This window comes from Monodon monoceros, unplaced genomic scaffold (assembly GCF_005190385.1).
Source record: "Monodon monoceros isolate NGI ecotype Baffin Bay Population unplaced genomic scaffold, NGI_Narwhal_1 Super_Scaffold_11, whole genome shotgun sequence".
Lineage (NCBI taxonomy): Eukaryota > Metazoa > Chordata > Mammalia > Artiodactyla > Monodontidae > Monodon > Monodon monoceros.
In genome coordinates, this window is record NW_021703767.1 from 103,877,397 (window position 1) to 103,894,015 (window position 16,619).

The 16,619-nt window shown below is 40.8% G+C and overlaps 1 protein-coding gene across 1 annotated transcript; it reads right to left on the bottom strand.

Moving 5' to 3' along the window:
- Window positions 1-15,611: 15,611 nt before the first annotated feature.
- On the bottom strand, window positions 15,612-16,340 carry CUNH3orf80 (chromosome unknown C3orf80 homolog). The gene has a single exon (XM_029213757.1). The coding sequence runs from the start codon at window positions 16,338-16,340 to the stop codon at window positions 15,612-15,614; it is 729 nt and encodes a 242-aa protein (XP_029069590.1).
- Window positions 16,341-16,619: the final 279 nt, after the last annotated feature.

A 16,619-nucleotide genomic window follows, 5' to 3' on the forward strand; every position in this document is an offset into this window, starting at 1 on the left:
CAGCGGCCATGGCTCACGGGCACAGCCGCTCCGCGGCATGTGGGATCTTCCCGGACCGGGGCACGAACCCGTGTCCCCTGCATCGGCAGGCGGAGTCTCAACCACTGCGCCACCAGGGAAGCCCGATTTCCCACTTTCTTTAATGTTTTTGGTATGTGTAAGACGCACGTGAGCAAGCTGAGGAAGCAAACCTGATAAGGCTTCTCAGACTGTTGTTCAGTTTTGCAGCAGTAAGATGACATGCAGTGGCCATGGAAAAGGGGCCCCCTTAATCACAGCATTTACCATGATGTGGGTGGATGAATAGTCCCATCATCACAAAGCCAGTTCCACACAGTTTGTATGTAAAGTATTTCAGCTGCTTTATCTGGGGTATTCTACTTGGCATTTATTTGGGAAGCTGGAAAGTCCTCCTTTTCAGGGTAAACACACTTGACAGCAGTTTTATTTAGTCCACTAGGCTGGCTGTTCCCTTGGGAATAACCTGCTGTGGGTCTGCGTCATGTATAGCCATCTATGACTGTCCCATACTGAGCTGTGGGTCCTGTATCCACCCTAATGTGCTTGTTCACTCTGCAGTATTCAAAACCAAAGATACTGCCCCTAAATTTGTCACTCTCACAATCCGTTTTAGCAAAGCTTCTGCAGGGAGCCGATGACAACTATCCACAAAATGAGAAAACTCCTTCACACCGTACCTTCAAATTTCAATAGTTTCTTGGTTTTGCCCTCCCGCTACATGGGCTACTTTCTTGGTGACCAGAGGTGTTGGAGGTACTTTCCATTGTCCCACCATAATTTTTCCTTTGGGGGCAGGTTTGAGGCTAGTGACCATAGTCCTGAGCTTGGTTCTCAATCAAGATTCACCCCAGCATTCTCTTTTATTCTCATTTTAGCAGTTACAGATAACAATACCCAAGAGATTGTATGTTTAGTATAGTTCTTTTTTTTTTTTTTTTTGCGGTACGCGGGCCTCTCACTGTTGTGGCCTCTCCCGTTGCGGAGCACAGGCTCCGGACGCGCAGGCTCAGCGGCCATGGCTCACGGGCACAGCCGCTCCGCAGCATGTGGGATCTTCCCGGACCGGGGCACGAACCCGTGTCCCCTGCATCAGCAGGCAGACTCTCAATCACTGCGCCACCAGGGAAGCCCCTAGTATATTTCTTATTTTGCCTTTCCTTAAGTATCCACATGTCTAGCATTAAATGCTAGAATGTAATCAAATAGAGATTAAGTAATATTTACAATGTGCTAGAGAATTAAATTAGAATTTTTATATACCCATAATAGTAGAATCTACTGCCAATTTTCCTGTGTTTTCTCCCCTGCCTTTCAATATCTGCCATTAACATAATATTAATTTCTCTTCGTTTTCTGTGTTTTTAATGTAGATGAAAATATGCACAATGAAATGCACAAAATGTAATTTTTTTCTGTACCTGCTACCGGTTCTGATTAGCTATCTGTGTCACAAAATGTAATCCTAAACAGGATAATCTGAATGGATTCAGGACTATAATGAATTTGTCTTTGACTTAAAAGAAAATACTAGATAGTATTTGCAATGAAACTAAAATTTTTATCTTTTAAGTCCAGTGACATTATTCAGTCAAAACTGTTAGAAAAATAGTTATAATTTAAAAATTGTAATTGAGTCAACAAAATTCCTTTTTGTGGCACTTGTCTTCCCAGAATAAAAATCTTTTTTCCCCATTCTTGATGACTCCCTGCATTTTAAATGGCAAAATTCATTTATTAAACAAATCACTCTTGAGCACCTACTGTGGCCTGGGCACTGTTCTAGGTGACAGAGGCCCTTGTAACAAGCAAAACAGAGAAATATTCCTGCCCTCTGGTGAAGCTGACATTTTGATGGGAAGGAGACAGACCGTAAGCAAATAAGCAAAAAACATACAGTATTTTAGATATAAATGAGTAGAGACAAAGCACAAAGGAGATAAAAATGATGGGGGGGGCGGGGATGTGATTTTCAATAGAGTGTATGAGAAGGTGTCACTGAGAAGGTGCCATTTGCGCAAACACTACAAGGAAAGTGATGCTCAATTTCGATTTCTGCTAAATAACATACAGGAAAATCACCAAATAAAATTCCTATTAAATGAGCTTATGTCATCCCTCTTTAACCCAATTTAAAATGTGCTCATCGACAAAAGTAGTTCTACATGTTTTGACATTAATAGTCATCATCGCTCAGAATATGGCTTACTTGTGAATAGAATTTATTTACGTAGTCATAAAAATGTAAACACTGAATATTCATCTAACCAAATTATAATTATTCAGGTCCACAACCCCATATCTGAAACCCTTGGGCCAAATATTTCAGAATTCAAATTTGTTTACAAAATATAGTGGCTATTAAATTTTTTTTTTTTTTTTGGTCATACAGTTCATAGATCATTTATTACAGAACAACCCCAGAAGGGTCTCAGCTAACACTTCCTAATCAAACATATTCCTGCAGTGCAGCATAGGGACATTTACATTAAACAATATGAATAAAGATTAGAAGTAGTTTCTCACCAGGTTTTGCTGCCAGATGAGTTCAGTTTGGGTCAATTATGCAACATTTTTTGGATTTAGAATTGTGGAATGAGATCGTAGATTTGTTTTGGAGGGATTGGGGTGCATATGTTGGATGGGGATAGACGAAAGGTTGAAAAAAGAACTAAATCATCATTTTTCATAGTGTAAAGGCAATAGATAATGCTTAAAAAAAACCCAAATCAGCAAATAATAAACAGTTTATTTAGTGAGATGGCAGTAAAAACTAAAAGAGCCAGCTAAAAGGGCTGAAAGTTGTTGCTTTTGGGGAGAGGGAAATTGAGAAGGAGTCCATTCCCACTGTTTTTCACAACAAGCCTCAGAGAGCTATTTGCTTACTTAAATATGGGCATGTATCGCTTTGGTAAAAACAAAAATTGACTCTTAAAAAGTGACTGAGTGGAAAAAAATACGCAAACCACATATCTGACAAAGGACTTGCACTAGAATATGTAAAGAATTGTCAAATCCGAACAGTAAAAAACAATCCAATTAGAAAATGGGCAAGAGACACGAACAGACATTTTACCAAAGAGGATATGCAGGTGGAAAATTATGCACGTGAAAAGACGTTCAAAATCTTAGCCAATAGGGAATTGCAAATTAAAGCTACAACAATCAGAATAGCTAAAATAGAAATTGGTGATAACACCAAATGCTGGCAAGGATGCAGACAAACTGGATCACTCATATATTGCCCATGGGAATGTAAAAATGGTATAGCCACTAATGAAAGGAGTATGGCAGTTTCTTGCAAAACTAATCATGCATGAACCGTACGACTCTAGTTGCGGCGAGTGGGGGATACTCTTTCTCATTGCGGTGGCTTCTCTTGTTGCGGAGAACGGGCTCTAGAGCACAGGCTCAACAGTTGTGGCACACAGGCTTAGTTGCTCTGAGGCATGTGGCATCTTCTCGGACCAGGGCTCGAACCCATATCCCCTGCATTGGCAGGCGGATTCTTAACCACTGTGCCACCAGGGAAGTCCCTGTGGTACATTTATATCATGGAAAGCTATTCAGTTGTTAAAAGAAAACTAATGCTACACACAACTTGAGTAGATCTCTAGAGAATTATGCTAGGTGAAAAAAAAACAATCTCAAAAGGTTATATACTGTATGCTTCCATTTATATAACATTCTTTTTTTTTTTTTTTTTTGCGGTACGCGGGCCTCTCACTGTTGCGGCCTCTCCCGTTGCGGAGCACAGGCTCTGGACGCGCAGGCTCAGCGGCCGTGGCTCACGCGCCCAGACGCTCCGTGGCATGTGGAATCTTCCCGGACCGGGGCACGAACCCGTGTCCCCTGCATCGGCAGGCAGACTCGCAATCACTGTGCCACCAGGGAAGCCCTATATAACATTCTTGAAATAACAAAATACAGATATGCAGAACAGATTAACAGATGTCAGGGGTTAAGGATTAGTGAGAGGGAGGGGGTGTGTGGCTATAGGGCTATAAAGCGTGGCACCAGAAAGTTCTGAGGTGATGGCACAGTTCTCTATCTTGATTGTAGTGGTGGTTACACGAAGCCACACATGTGATAAAATTGCATAGAAACAAAAACAGTAAGCGCAAAATAGTACTATATATATATTTACTATGAATACATCTATGTGTAGGAAAAATACACAGAGAATATTCTGAAAAGATATTGGAGGAGTGAGCTGGGAATTGAGAGAGCAGGGGTGTTAGAGGGGACTTTGCCATAACATTTTCTTTTCTTTTTTAAAAAAGAACATGTATTTGTTATTACTGGAGTAACTGAACATTTAAGCAAAAAATGCTGGAAGTTTCTATACATTTGTTGGCATATCTCAGTGTAATGGCATAAAAGATGGATTTTAAAACTGAATTTCCGGGAATTCCCTGGTGGTCCAGTGGTTAGGACTTGGCGCTTTCACAGCCGGAGCCCGGGTTAGATCCCTGGTCGAGGGAGTATGATTCCACAAGCCACGTGGCGAGGCCAAAAAATAAAATATTAAAAAAAAAACCCTGAATTTTCTCCAGTGTGTGTGTGTTTATATTATTTTATTGCTAGTTCTTTTCACTTAATGACATATATCATAAACATATGCCCATATTAATACATGTCTTATCACATCATTTTAAAGGTGGAAGAATATCTCTTTGTATGAATGGAGCATAGTTTATTTAATCAGTGTCCTACTATTGGATAATTAGGTAATTTTCAATACTTCACCATTAGACCAGTGCTTTGACGGATATCTCTGTAATCCTATTTTGCACAGGACCTTGATTGTTTCCATGGGATAGATTCCCAGTGGGGGAATTGCCGAATCAAAGCTACGTACATTTTAGGGCTTTTGACACATTCTGGAATTCAGAGGCTCCTGAATTCTGCTAAAGGTCTGCTTCTGACACATTCTGGAATTCAGAGGCTCCTCAAAGCTCAGTGAAGAAAACTTTTTTCATGGCTGCCAAGTCAACCTTGACCTTTCCTCTCTCTCAAATCCATTCACAGTGGTAACACCAACCACCTCATATGTAGTCTTCACTGGGTGCCAGACTCTAAGAGCTTTACCCTCTGATGTATTACTTTTAGCTTCCTTTTCAGAAGTAGAATTCGAGGGACAGAGAGGTTAAGCAATTCAGTTGGAAACACATCCCTAATAAACTTTGGATCTGGGGTCAGAAGCCTCGAGAACCTGGTCCTAGAATCTATGCCACCCACTGCTTCTTGGGAAATGCATTTTTTTCCCATTTGAAATATATTGACATATAACGTTATATTAGGTTTAGGTGTACAGCATAATGCTTTGATATCTGTATATATTGTGAAAAAATCACCACAATAAGTCTAGGTCACAGCCATCACCACACATAGCAACTTTAAATTATAAAGCACAGTATTGCTAACTATAGTCACCATGCTGTACATTAGATCCCCAGGGCTTATTTAAGTTATAAATGGAAGTTTGTATCTTTAACCACCTTCACCCACTCTACCACCCCACCCCGGCCTCTCTCTGGCAATCACCAATCTGTTCTCTGTATTGATGAGTTTGACCTTTTTAGATTCCACATATGAGTGAGAACATGCAGTATCTTTCTCTGTCATACAGTGTCTGTATTTCATTTAGCATAATGCCTTCAAGATCCATCCATATTATCACAAACAGGAAGATTTCCTTCTTTTTATGGTTGAATAATATTCCATTATATATATATATATATAAATATATATATTCCATTATATATATATATAAATAAATAAAATGGAATATATTAATATATATTATATATATATTCCATTATATATATATAATATTCCATTATATTATATATATATAAATAAATATATATATAAAATATATATAAAAATATAATAAATAAAATGGAATATATATAATATTCCATTATATATATATATATATAAATAAATAAAATGGAATATATATAAATATATATCACAATTGTTTTATCCATTCATCTGTTTTTTGTTTTTCGGTACGCGGGCCTCTCACTGTTGTGGCCTCTTCCGTTGAGGAGCACAGGCCCCGGACGCGCAGGCTCAGCGGCCATGGCTCCCGGGCCCAGCCACTCCGCGGCATGTGGGATCTTCCCGGACCGGGGCATGAACCCGCGTCCCCTGCATCGGCAGGCGGACTCTCAACCACTGCGCCACCAGGGAAGCCCCTCTCCGTCCTCTCTTACTGCTCCCACCCAGGCTTTCACCCACAGTGTATCATCTCAACCAAAACCAGTCATTAAGACCGGCAGTTTTGTTTTTCTTTTTAAAGGTAATTTCTGTTTTTCTTTAAAATGTTTCTATACTTTTTTTTTTTTTTTTTTACTGAGGACTAGTTGATTTACAATGTTTCAGATATACAGCAAAGTGATATATATGTATGTATATATTCTTTTTCAGATTCTTTTCCATTATAGGGTATTACAAGATATTGAATATAGTTCCTTGTGCTATACAGTAGGAACTTGTTTATTTACTTTATATATAGTAGTTTGTATCTGCTAATCCCAGACTCCTAATTTATCCCACATCCCCCTTCCCCTTTGGTAACCATAAGTTTGTTTTCTATGCCTGTGAGTCTGTTTCTGTTTTGTAAATAAGTTCATTTGGATCATTTTTTAGATTCCACATATAAGTGATATATGATATTTGTCTTTCTCTGTCTGACTTACTCCACTTAGTATGATCATCTCTAGCTCCATCCTAAATGTTTCTATTCTCAATTCAAATCATTAATGTCCATGATTAACTAGAAAAGTTTTTGAATTTCCACAAGTTTATCAACAACCCAGTGTCAACCAATATGTGTGCACTGGCACCTGCATACATTTTTATGGCCCAGGCACAGTGTTAAGTGCTTTCTATACATTACCTTATATTCATTACAACCATCTCTCCCCACTTTACAGATGAGAAAATAGGCTTAGAGAAGGTAAGCAGCTTGCTCACAGTCACATAACTAGTAAATCTAGAGTCCAGCGAGTCACCCAGGCAGTCACACTCTAAACCACTGTTATTCTTCATGAAGTCTTAACAATCATACTCTACCACAAGAACACAAACAAAATCTTCATTTAGGAAGCTATTTTTGTCCCTGTTTTGATATTAGCGGGCACTGGGTACTTAGTTGTAATGTTAGCCTCTATGGTTCTCATTTTATGCTGAGCATACAAAAATCTGTTTCTTTTTCTAAATATTGGAAACAATTTACCAGCTGTTTTAAAGAAGTGTTTTTGAATTTTTAAAGTTAGTGAAGCCAGACCAGAAAGGAGGCACACTTGCCACTGAAGGAACTGGCTGAATGAAATGGAAAAAACTGGTATCTGAGTTGCTTTTGTTGACCGTTTTCAGGTTTTATCCATGAAACATTTCTGCATGCCCACAAATAATTGTTGAGTCATTAAAGATTCCCGGCCCAGATTCTACTGTATTTTTAATAATCATTCTTTTTTTTTTTTTTTTTTTTGCGGTACGCGGGCCTCTCACTGTTGTGGCCTCTCCCGTTGCGGAGCACAGGCTCTGGACGCGCAGGCTCAGCGGCCATGGCTCGCGGGCTCAGCCGCTCCGCGGCATGTGGGATCTTCCCGGACCGGGGCACGAACCCGTGTCCCCTGCATCGGCAGGTGGACTCTCAACCACTGCGCCACCTGGCAAGCCCCAATAATAACTCTTTTAAACAGCAAATAACAGTAGCTACTTATTCACTTGTGAAAAGAAGAAAGTGACGCCATATGACGCTATGCAGCTAAGCCATAGCTCTAACGATAAGATATTCCACAGGGTTAAGAGCATGCTGGGAAGTTTAATGGTTGAGAGTCCCAGCTCTGGAGTCAGACAGGCTGGATCTGCCCCCTGGATCTTCCACATATCAGCCATGTGACTTTGGACACACCACTCAGCCTCTCTGGGCTGCACCTTCCTCATCTGTGAAATGGAACTAATAATCCTTAGTTACTCCTTTTATGAATTTCAAATGAGATAATACACATAAAATGCCTAGCACAGTGCTTGGCATATGGAACCATTCAATGAATTACAGTTATTACTGTGATAATCATCATGATAGCAAATGAAAACTGTCACCCCCAAAGCAACTGCCAAGCTTATATCTAAAGCTGTGTACATGCTTACATTTTATTCTTTGGAAGAAAGACTACAATGTGAATTGCTACCAAATTTTAAAACAGAGCTTGCTAGAAATAATGATATGTAACTTATCAAGATGAATTGCCGGAACTCAAACATAGCACTATAAATTTCAGGAATTAACTTATGAAATGATTAATTATAGACCGATGACAGATGTGTGTCCACAAAAAGCTTAGGTGCACTCCGGAGCAGGATCGGGAACCTCTGGAAATGCTAGCAGTCCTCAGGATACTGCTGAAAGCGCGTGAAGAAAAGGCAGAACCTGCGGAAGACTCGGCAGGTGTCCGAGAGCTCCCGCACACACCAAAAGAAACAGGGACAAATAAATAGAGGTAATGTCCACAGAAGGCTTAGGAGCACGCCAAAGCATACATTAGACCCAGCAAACACCCTCAGCATCCTCACGGGAGTGCTGAGGACATCTAAAATACAACAAGAATTAATGAAAGACCCGGCAGCTCTCAGAGGGTGCCTGTAAACACCAAAAGAACCAGAGGAATAAATAAATGGTGGTGATGTTCACAAAATGCTTAGAAACACTCCAAAGCACAAACCAGAACCAGTAGAACATCTAAGAATGTTCAGGAGACCACTGGGAACAACTGAGGGAAAATGCAGATTCCGTGGAAGAAGATCTATCTGATAGGCACCAAGAGTTTACACAAACACCAAAGGTGCAATACAACCAGAGAGTGAAAGCAACAGGAACTCCCTATCCCCCCGGTGGAAATGTAGAAAAGGTGAAAATGTCACAGGTTAAAAAAAAATAAAAAAAAAAAGATTGTTTAGGATGCTTAAAGAAAGGGCAGAACCAGTGGAAGACCCAACAGGAACCTACAGCCCTATGAAAACTTCACAGCAAATTGTGGACCCAGAAGATAAGACAATAAGAAATTCGGGACAGTTCCCAGGGAGAAACGTGAATCAGCTGAACTCCTGATAACAATCAAGAAATTTCTGAGAACTTCTGTGGAAAAGACTGAACCCATGGAAAACCCAACAGGCACCAACAGACAAAACTCCTAAAGAAAAGGGAAACCAAGTAGAAGACTTGACAGGTGTTCTACAATTTGCAAAACTGTAATACAGTGCGACTCTTCTCACTAACCTCAGGACAACTCCAAAGCAGATATGTGAATGGACAGGTTCCATTCACAGTCTACAGGCATGTTCCATTCTACAGGCATGAAGAAAACTCCTAAGGCACATGCAGTAGAAAATCTGGCAGACATTACAATACTTAGGGAAACCCCAAATTTTAAAATCTTGTTCACAGGAAACCCTTAGGAAGGAGTCAGATATACCAGGGGAATTACAAGGAAAACCAAAACATCTGTAGGTTTTTAGATGTGAAAAATACTACTCAAGAAAACCGAGTAATAGAAAGAATATTAGAACATACAGAGTGTACATGTTTTTCAATCAAAAGAAAATGTAGAAGGCCATACAAAACTTTTTCTTAAAACACCAAAAGAGGGACTTCCCTGGTGGTCCGGTGCGTAAGACTCTGTGCTCCCAATACAGGGGGCGCGGGTTCGATCCCTGGTCAGGGAACTAGATCCCTCATGCATGCCACAACTAAGAGTCTGCATGCCACAACTAAGACCCGGTGCAGCCAAAATAAATAGATAGATAATATATTTTTTAAAAAATAATAAAACATCAAAAGAAAACCTGGAGCCAATAGTTATCAGTACTTGATTGAAAACATCAAGAAAAAAGAAAAATGCAGTTGAAGACTTCTTGGAATGCAAACACTTATGGCAGAATCCAAGCAGAAGACACGCTGTTTGGAAGTGGACTATAGTGGATTTGAAGAAATGTTTGATTCAGTGAACAAAAATAAGGCTGGACCAGGAGATCTCAGTCAAGAAAACTCCTCTTGTAAGCCTTGTGAATATGAACCTAAAACTAATGCCTCTGAAACTGAAGACATGTAGCCAAAGAACATTCAAGATAGTTAGTCAAAGAACAAGATCTATCCTATGAAACAAAAAAGATTAAAAAAAACTAAACATTTGCCTAGTCAAAAGAGAATGTACAAAGAGAGATGAATGTAAAGAAATATGAGCTTAATTTTCAAGAAAAGCTGAGTCAGGGAATGTCCCTATATCCCAGACACAGATATAGAACTGATACAGAACTCAAGTCTCAGTTGCTTATATTAACAGAAAAGATTCAGATAGGGCTTCCCTGGTGGCGCAGTGGTTGAGAACCTGCCTGCTAATGCAGGGGACACGGGTTCGAGCCCTGGTCTGGGAGGATCCCACATGCCGCGGAGCATCTAGGCCCGTGAGCCACAACTACTGAGCTTGCGCGTCTGGAGCCTGTGCTCCGTAACAAGAGAGGCCACGATAGTGAGAGGCCCGCGCACCGCGATGAAGAGTGGCCGCTGCTTGCCACAGCTAAAGAAAGCCCTTGCACAGAAACGAAGACGCAACACAGCAAAAATAAATAAATTAATTAATAAACTCCTACCCCCAACATCTTCTTAAAAAAAAAAAAAAGATCCAGATAAAGAAAGATGAAAAGAATACTGTGAAGTTTCCAAGAGAAAAACCCTGAAGATGGAGCTACGAAACAAAAGACAGAGACTGTAACATCAGAGGAAGAAGTAAAACTGGTGTAAATTTACAGGAATCTGATAGCTTGGCCATTTCAACAAGGGTTATGCACGTGCTGACAAACCAGTGAAGAGTTTGCAAGAGAAAAGTGAAATCTAGAATGAAGACAAGATACTTTTAAGACCCAGGAAAATAATCAAAAATTAATTTTGATATGGTAAAATCTTTGGTCAATACAGAAGAGAAAATTCACACAAACCAAAATAAAACAGGAGCAAATCTGCAAGATTCTAATCCTTTGTCTGATGAAACAAATGTAGCCAACAAAGAGGCAGCAATAAGACAAAGAGGTAAATAAAGATTTATTGTGTTTGAAATCTGGAAAAATTAAAGTCTTTGCTAAAAAGATGCAAAGATTTGATCTCTGCCCCAGTGTGACAGAGAAAATTCTGTAGATGAGAACAAAGAGATATGTTTACAGTCATTTAGTGGATAAAAAGGAAAAATTACCTCATTCAAAACTGGAAAACTACAGAAGTCACATGCGAATAGAACACAAAATAAACACTTTGGAAAATACTGTTTTACCAAAAGAAGAAACTTTGTGCAAAAAGCCAAGGCATAACCAGAGTGATATTAAATTCCAGCAAAGATTAACCTGGAGTTCTAAACGATGAGTTTGGGAGAAAACATCTACTGAAAATCCAAAGCAGGATAAGAACAACACACAAAGAAAGAAAATAAGAACTAGAAGATATCAAGACAATGAAGGTGCTTAGCTAGGAGGGATAAAAAGTGATAATCTTTAGTTTAATGGCAAGCCTAAATATCCTCCATAGGATAATTTTTGCCATAAAATTAAAAGTGAATTCTGTAGGTAAAAGAGAATAAATAAATAAAATTAGGTTCTATATGTATTTAAGTATAATCAAAGTATTGGTTTTATTTGACATTTAATTATTTTATAGGCAAAATTTTAAAAACATAATGAAGACATCCTTTCTACCCCTATGGAAGAAAAGATGTCTTAATTTCTTGCAATTAGCTGGTTACTTGATTTAATCTTTGGTTGACAAAATACTTTCCCTTAGCCTACCACTTATTAGCCTTTTCACCAATGGATGAAAGGAGAATGAATGAAAAAATAAATTGTAAACCAGTGAGGTCAGACATAAACTTGTCAAATATTCTATTATTGATTGGTTGTCTGTAACTTACACTTTTGGAGAGATGGTTAATGCTGGGTTGTTCAAAATAAAACAACTCATTGTTTCTCTTAGTGTGGAAATCCAAATTAATTATGATTCACAAAATTTTTACAAGTCAATACAGAATATAGTATAAATCTCAACACCACCTCATGTTTATAACATATCAGTTTCAGCTCTGGATTGTTTCCTTTATTAATTCCGCTTGAGAGAAACTATATACAAAAAGTACAACATTAAGATACTTACCATATTGCTTTTTAAACTGTTGAGGCCATTTCCTTAATGTTCCCTTTGGCCTTCACAATTGAATCTTGTTTTCCTTATATAGTACACCTCATGCCCTTTGGCATAATTGCCAATGCCATTTTCCATGGCTGAAGCACACCCACATTTGCAGAATGTGGCAATTAATGGCCTCTTAAAACTATCATTATATCTTAAGAAGACAGTTTCCTCTTGGTTATGATACTGAACAACACCATTACAAATTGCTTTTAAGCAACTGGTGATTATATATATATACACACACGATTTAGAAAATCAATCATGTTTTCTCTCATTCCAGATGGATTCTTAACATATCCAGGGCCATTACTTCCCTACTCATGAGAAGTCAATGAAAATAAAAATGTTTGAAATGTTTTAGTACGTGAATTAGTTTGATAACTGAAAACCAGGAGCGAAAGTTCGTTAGTACTGGAGAACCTGGCATTTCCAGGTGGCTTTGTTTAAGATATGGTATGTAGCAGCCCTGCAAAAGATATCAGTCACAGACTATAAATCTATATAGATATGTCTGTATCCATATAGCTATATCTGCATTCTATACTATATATAGAATATTAAAAATAAGTAAAATCAGCATCTCATCATGATTTATTTTCAGGTGAAAGAATAAAACTATTATCTACATTTCTATTTTCTACTAGTTCTATGTAATAAATAACTTCCAGGTGAAATCTATAAAACTGACCACCAAGATATTGCCGTTAGTGCTTTAAAAATGTTTCTATCCAGGTATTCTAGTGTTGTGAACACATGGGTTCTGTGTGTATTAATATGGTATGTTACATATGTGTGTGTATTGCCCTGAGATATGTTAATTTATCACTAATAAAAATAGCTTTTCAGGATTCCGCCCCCCCCCGACAAAATTATGCCTGAACAGAATCATGCTTGGTAAATCAATGAATTACAAGAAAAAAACCAAAGTAAACTCATTTTTTATTGAACTGGGGGATGTGAATAAAAGCTTGTGTGATGTGTAGGAAAAAAACAAGTGTAAAACTTGTTGTAACTTTAAAATTTAGTAGAATTTCATTGCATGATTGGTGTCACATTATAGACATTCTGAATTTTAGGGAGAGAAGTGTTCCATAGCTGGTACAAGGAAAACATCTTGGTTCATATTTTAAGTGTATTTTCACAAGATTTTGTTGTACACTTCTAGATGTTGGTAGTAACAACATAGAGGATATACTTTATATACTGGTACTTGGATATTCAGTTAGATGTTTCAGATATGGGTGAGTTTTTAAAAGTGTCTAAAACAGTGTACCCTCAAAGAATAAATCATTTAAAGGAATAAGGCAACTTTCCGGTTTGTCTGAACAGTGGGTGGTACTGACAGCCACATGTAATTAAAATGTAGTGTTTGAGTAACATTAACATTTGTGATTATTCAATATAATGTGATTTCATTAAATCCTGTACCATTCTCAAAAAAGTTGATATAGTCTCAACTGCTGATGCTTTCGCCAATTCACAGCTTAAAATTGCTTTTAAATGATAAAGACACACATTTCATATTTTAATACATTACCATATAGTCACACATCTAATACAATTTGCACAGAGAAAGATTTTAATGTTTTCTGTTTTAATACACTTCAAATGATTCTCTTTAATGACAGGGTCATTAGCTTTTAGAAGTTTAGAGTAAACCATTCTCTTCTCTTACAATTCAGACATCTTAAGATTTCTTAGAACTGTCAGACTTTTTCAATCAGCTTTAAAAAGTTTAAAGTAATCAAATCATTTTCTTCTAATACAATTCAGATATTTTAAGATTTCTCAGGATTGTCAGAACTTTTCAATCATAAGAACAACTTGTCTAGATACACGTGTGAGGTCCACTGTGTAATTTTTCTCAGTGTAATACTCATCCTTCCCCAAGAGAAACCTTTTGTATTTGTTTTCCTTCTTTTTCTTTCTTGATAATCACAAACTGGAATAATTATATGATATACAATGTGTTTACTGTACACAGACGATATGCATATGTACATTATACATAATGCATTTTAATATATTACTTTATATTACCATTTGCTTAAAGGACATTTCACAGAATGGTAGAACTGATACAACGACATGTTTTTTTCTTTAGATAGGTTGAATCCTTCTGTAGTACCTTACTGCACAATTATGGCTTTAAACAAAAGTCACAAGTCACAACAAATTATGCTTTGTATAATGCTGTGAAGTGTATTCCAAATGGAAAATGGAGGGAAAAGTGCGTGACATCATGCTTCGTGGTATGGCATACATATATCAATGCTTTTTACATATAACTATGACCTTGACTACATACATAATGTATGGTTATTATAAAAAGTTATATATTATGCCACAGTACTAAAAATAAAATATATTCTTCTCAAATAGTGAAAATAAGGTATGCTTCATGTTTTTAATCACATATGTTTTCTCGTTTGACCATGCCTCTTCTTTTTCCCATTGTAAATGAAATAATGTCCAACATTTTATTAAACAGTAATGATAGAGTGTAGACAATTTCTGGGCCATTAAGGCCTAAAAAAGGTGCTAAGATGATTATCTTGTCATTAACTGTGGAGATACCCTCCGAATGCGTTTATTTAATACATGGTAAAAATATAAAAATAAAGGACAAATAAATATAAATATCTTCTCAGTTATTGAAAAATCAAAAGTTCAACTGTACCTTATTACGAGTATGGTCCTGGATACGCGTAATTGCTGCATAAGTACGGCAACTAACCGGATATCACGGCTCTCCCCCCACCAATCTGTGAACTGTGACTATGCTTGGCCAGGAAGACACGGAAGGGTTTTTTTGGGTTCTCCGCAAGGGAGGGATTCGACCATACCTAGGTGCTGCTCTCCCAGACCCGCGCGCATCAGTCTCCAGTCATGGCTCACCTCCTCGCCCTCCGCCCATCCTGGGAGACCTTGACCTGTCCAGGCGAGAGGGAAAGGAGTGGAACTGCGTCCCTCTCGCTTCATCCCTAAAGGTTACTGCCCTTCCCCCGAAGCTCATATGTTCTCTGATTCGGGAAGCAGGCACTTACAAGTGAACTCAAGCCGAGGCGAGGCTTAGGGCGGGGACGTCCTCCAAAGTTGCGCTCTGGCCTCGTCTGCTGCTATCGCCCCCGCCGCGCTTGCCTAACGTTTCCTTGAACCGAATGAAACGTAGGGAAACTTAACATCCCGGGGGAGGCGGGGGTGGGGATGGCCCCAACCCAGTCTCCGGGCGACAGGCGGGGTCTGAGACAACTGGCGGCGGCGGCCGCGGCCACCCCGGCCTTGCGTCCCACCCGTAGCCCCCGGCCTGGTTCTGTCCGCGTGGTCCTCGCGAGGCCCCGGGCGCTCAGATGAGCGGGAAGCGGCCCTCGCCGCCGCCGTCGGACTGCCCGGCGCCTCCACCTCGCGGGCGGCCGAGCACCGACACGGGCAACACGACCTCCCCGGGACTGAACTGCTGCAGCCGCATGGACTCCTCGTAGGTGGGCAGGTACTTGACCTCCTCGTAGCTGGGCAGCTGCAGGAAGACCGGCGAGACTACGCGCAGCTCGTGCTCCGAGGCGCAGGAAGGGGCCGAGCGCCCGCCGCCTGCCCGGCCCCGGCCACCGCCTCCACTGTCCAGCAGCGAGTCTTGAGAGCCGGCGGCCGCCTCGTCCCGCAGCAGCGCGGGCGAGTCGTCGTCGCCGTCGTCGGGCGGCCCCGCGGCCCCCGGCTGCCCGGCGCCCCCCGGTGGCCCCGGCCGCGCCTGCCCGCGCGGGTACCTGCGTGGGCTGGGGCAGATGATGCGCTGCAAGAAGTAGCCGATGGCGAAGAGCACCAGCAGGATGAGCAGCCCGGAGAGCTTGCGGACGAACCAGCCCACGTTGTCGAGGAAAGCGTGCAGCGGCAGCTTGCAGCAGCGCACCGCGGTGGCGTTGGCCGCGTCGCAGCAGCGCTCCCGCTCGCCGCACGCCAGCTCCGCGCAGCCTCCGCCGCCCCGCGAGGGCGCCACCAGCGCCAGCGCCAGCAGTAGCAGCAGCGGTGGCGGCGCCGGCGCCACCGACAGGCCCTCGGCCGTGACCCCGGGTCCCCACATGGCCCGCGCGTACCTTTGCTAAGGTCCGGGGGCGCGGGGGTATCCGTCTGTCCGCGTGTCCGTCAGTCCCTCCCCGGGTGCTCCGCTCGGGTCCCGCGCGCCGCCTGCCTTGCCTCTGCTACCTGCGGCCGGAGCAGTCCTCACTTGGCCACGCTTGGGCGGAAGGAGGAGCCCGAGGCGCGCCGAGGCTGCGGGAGGCGGCCGCTTCCCGCGCCTGAACAGCCTCCTGAGCTTCTGACCTTAACCCCGCGCGCCCAGCCGCCCAGGCCGGGCGCAGGG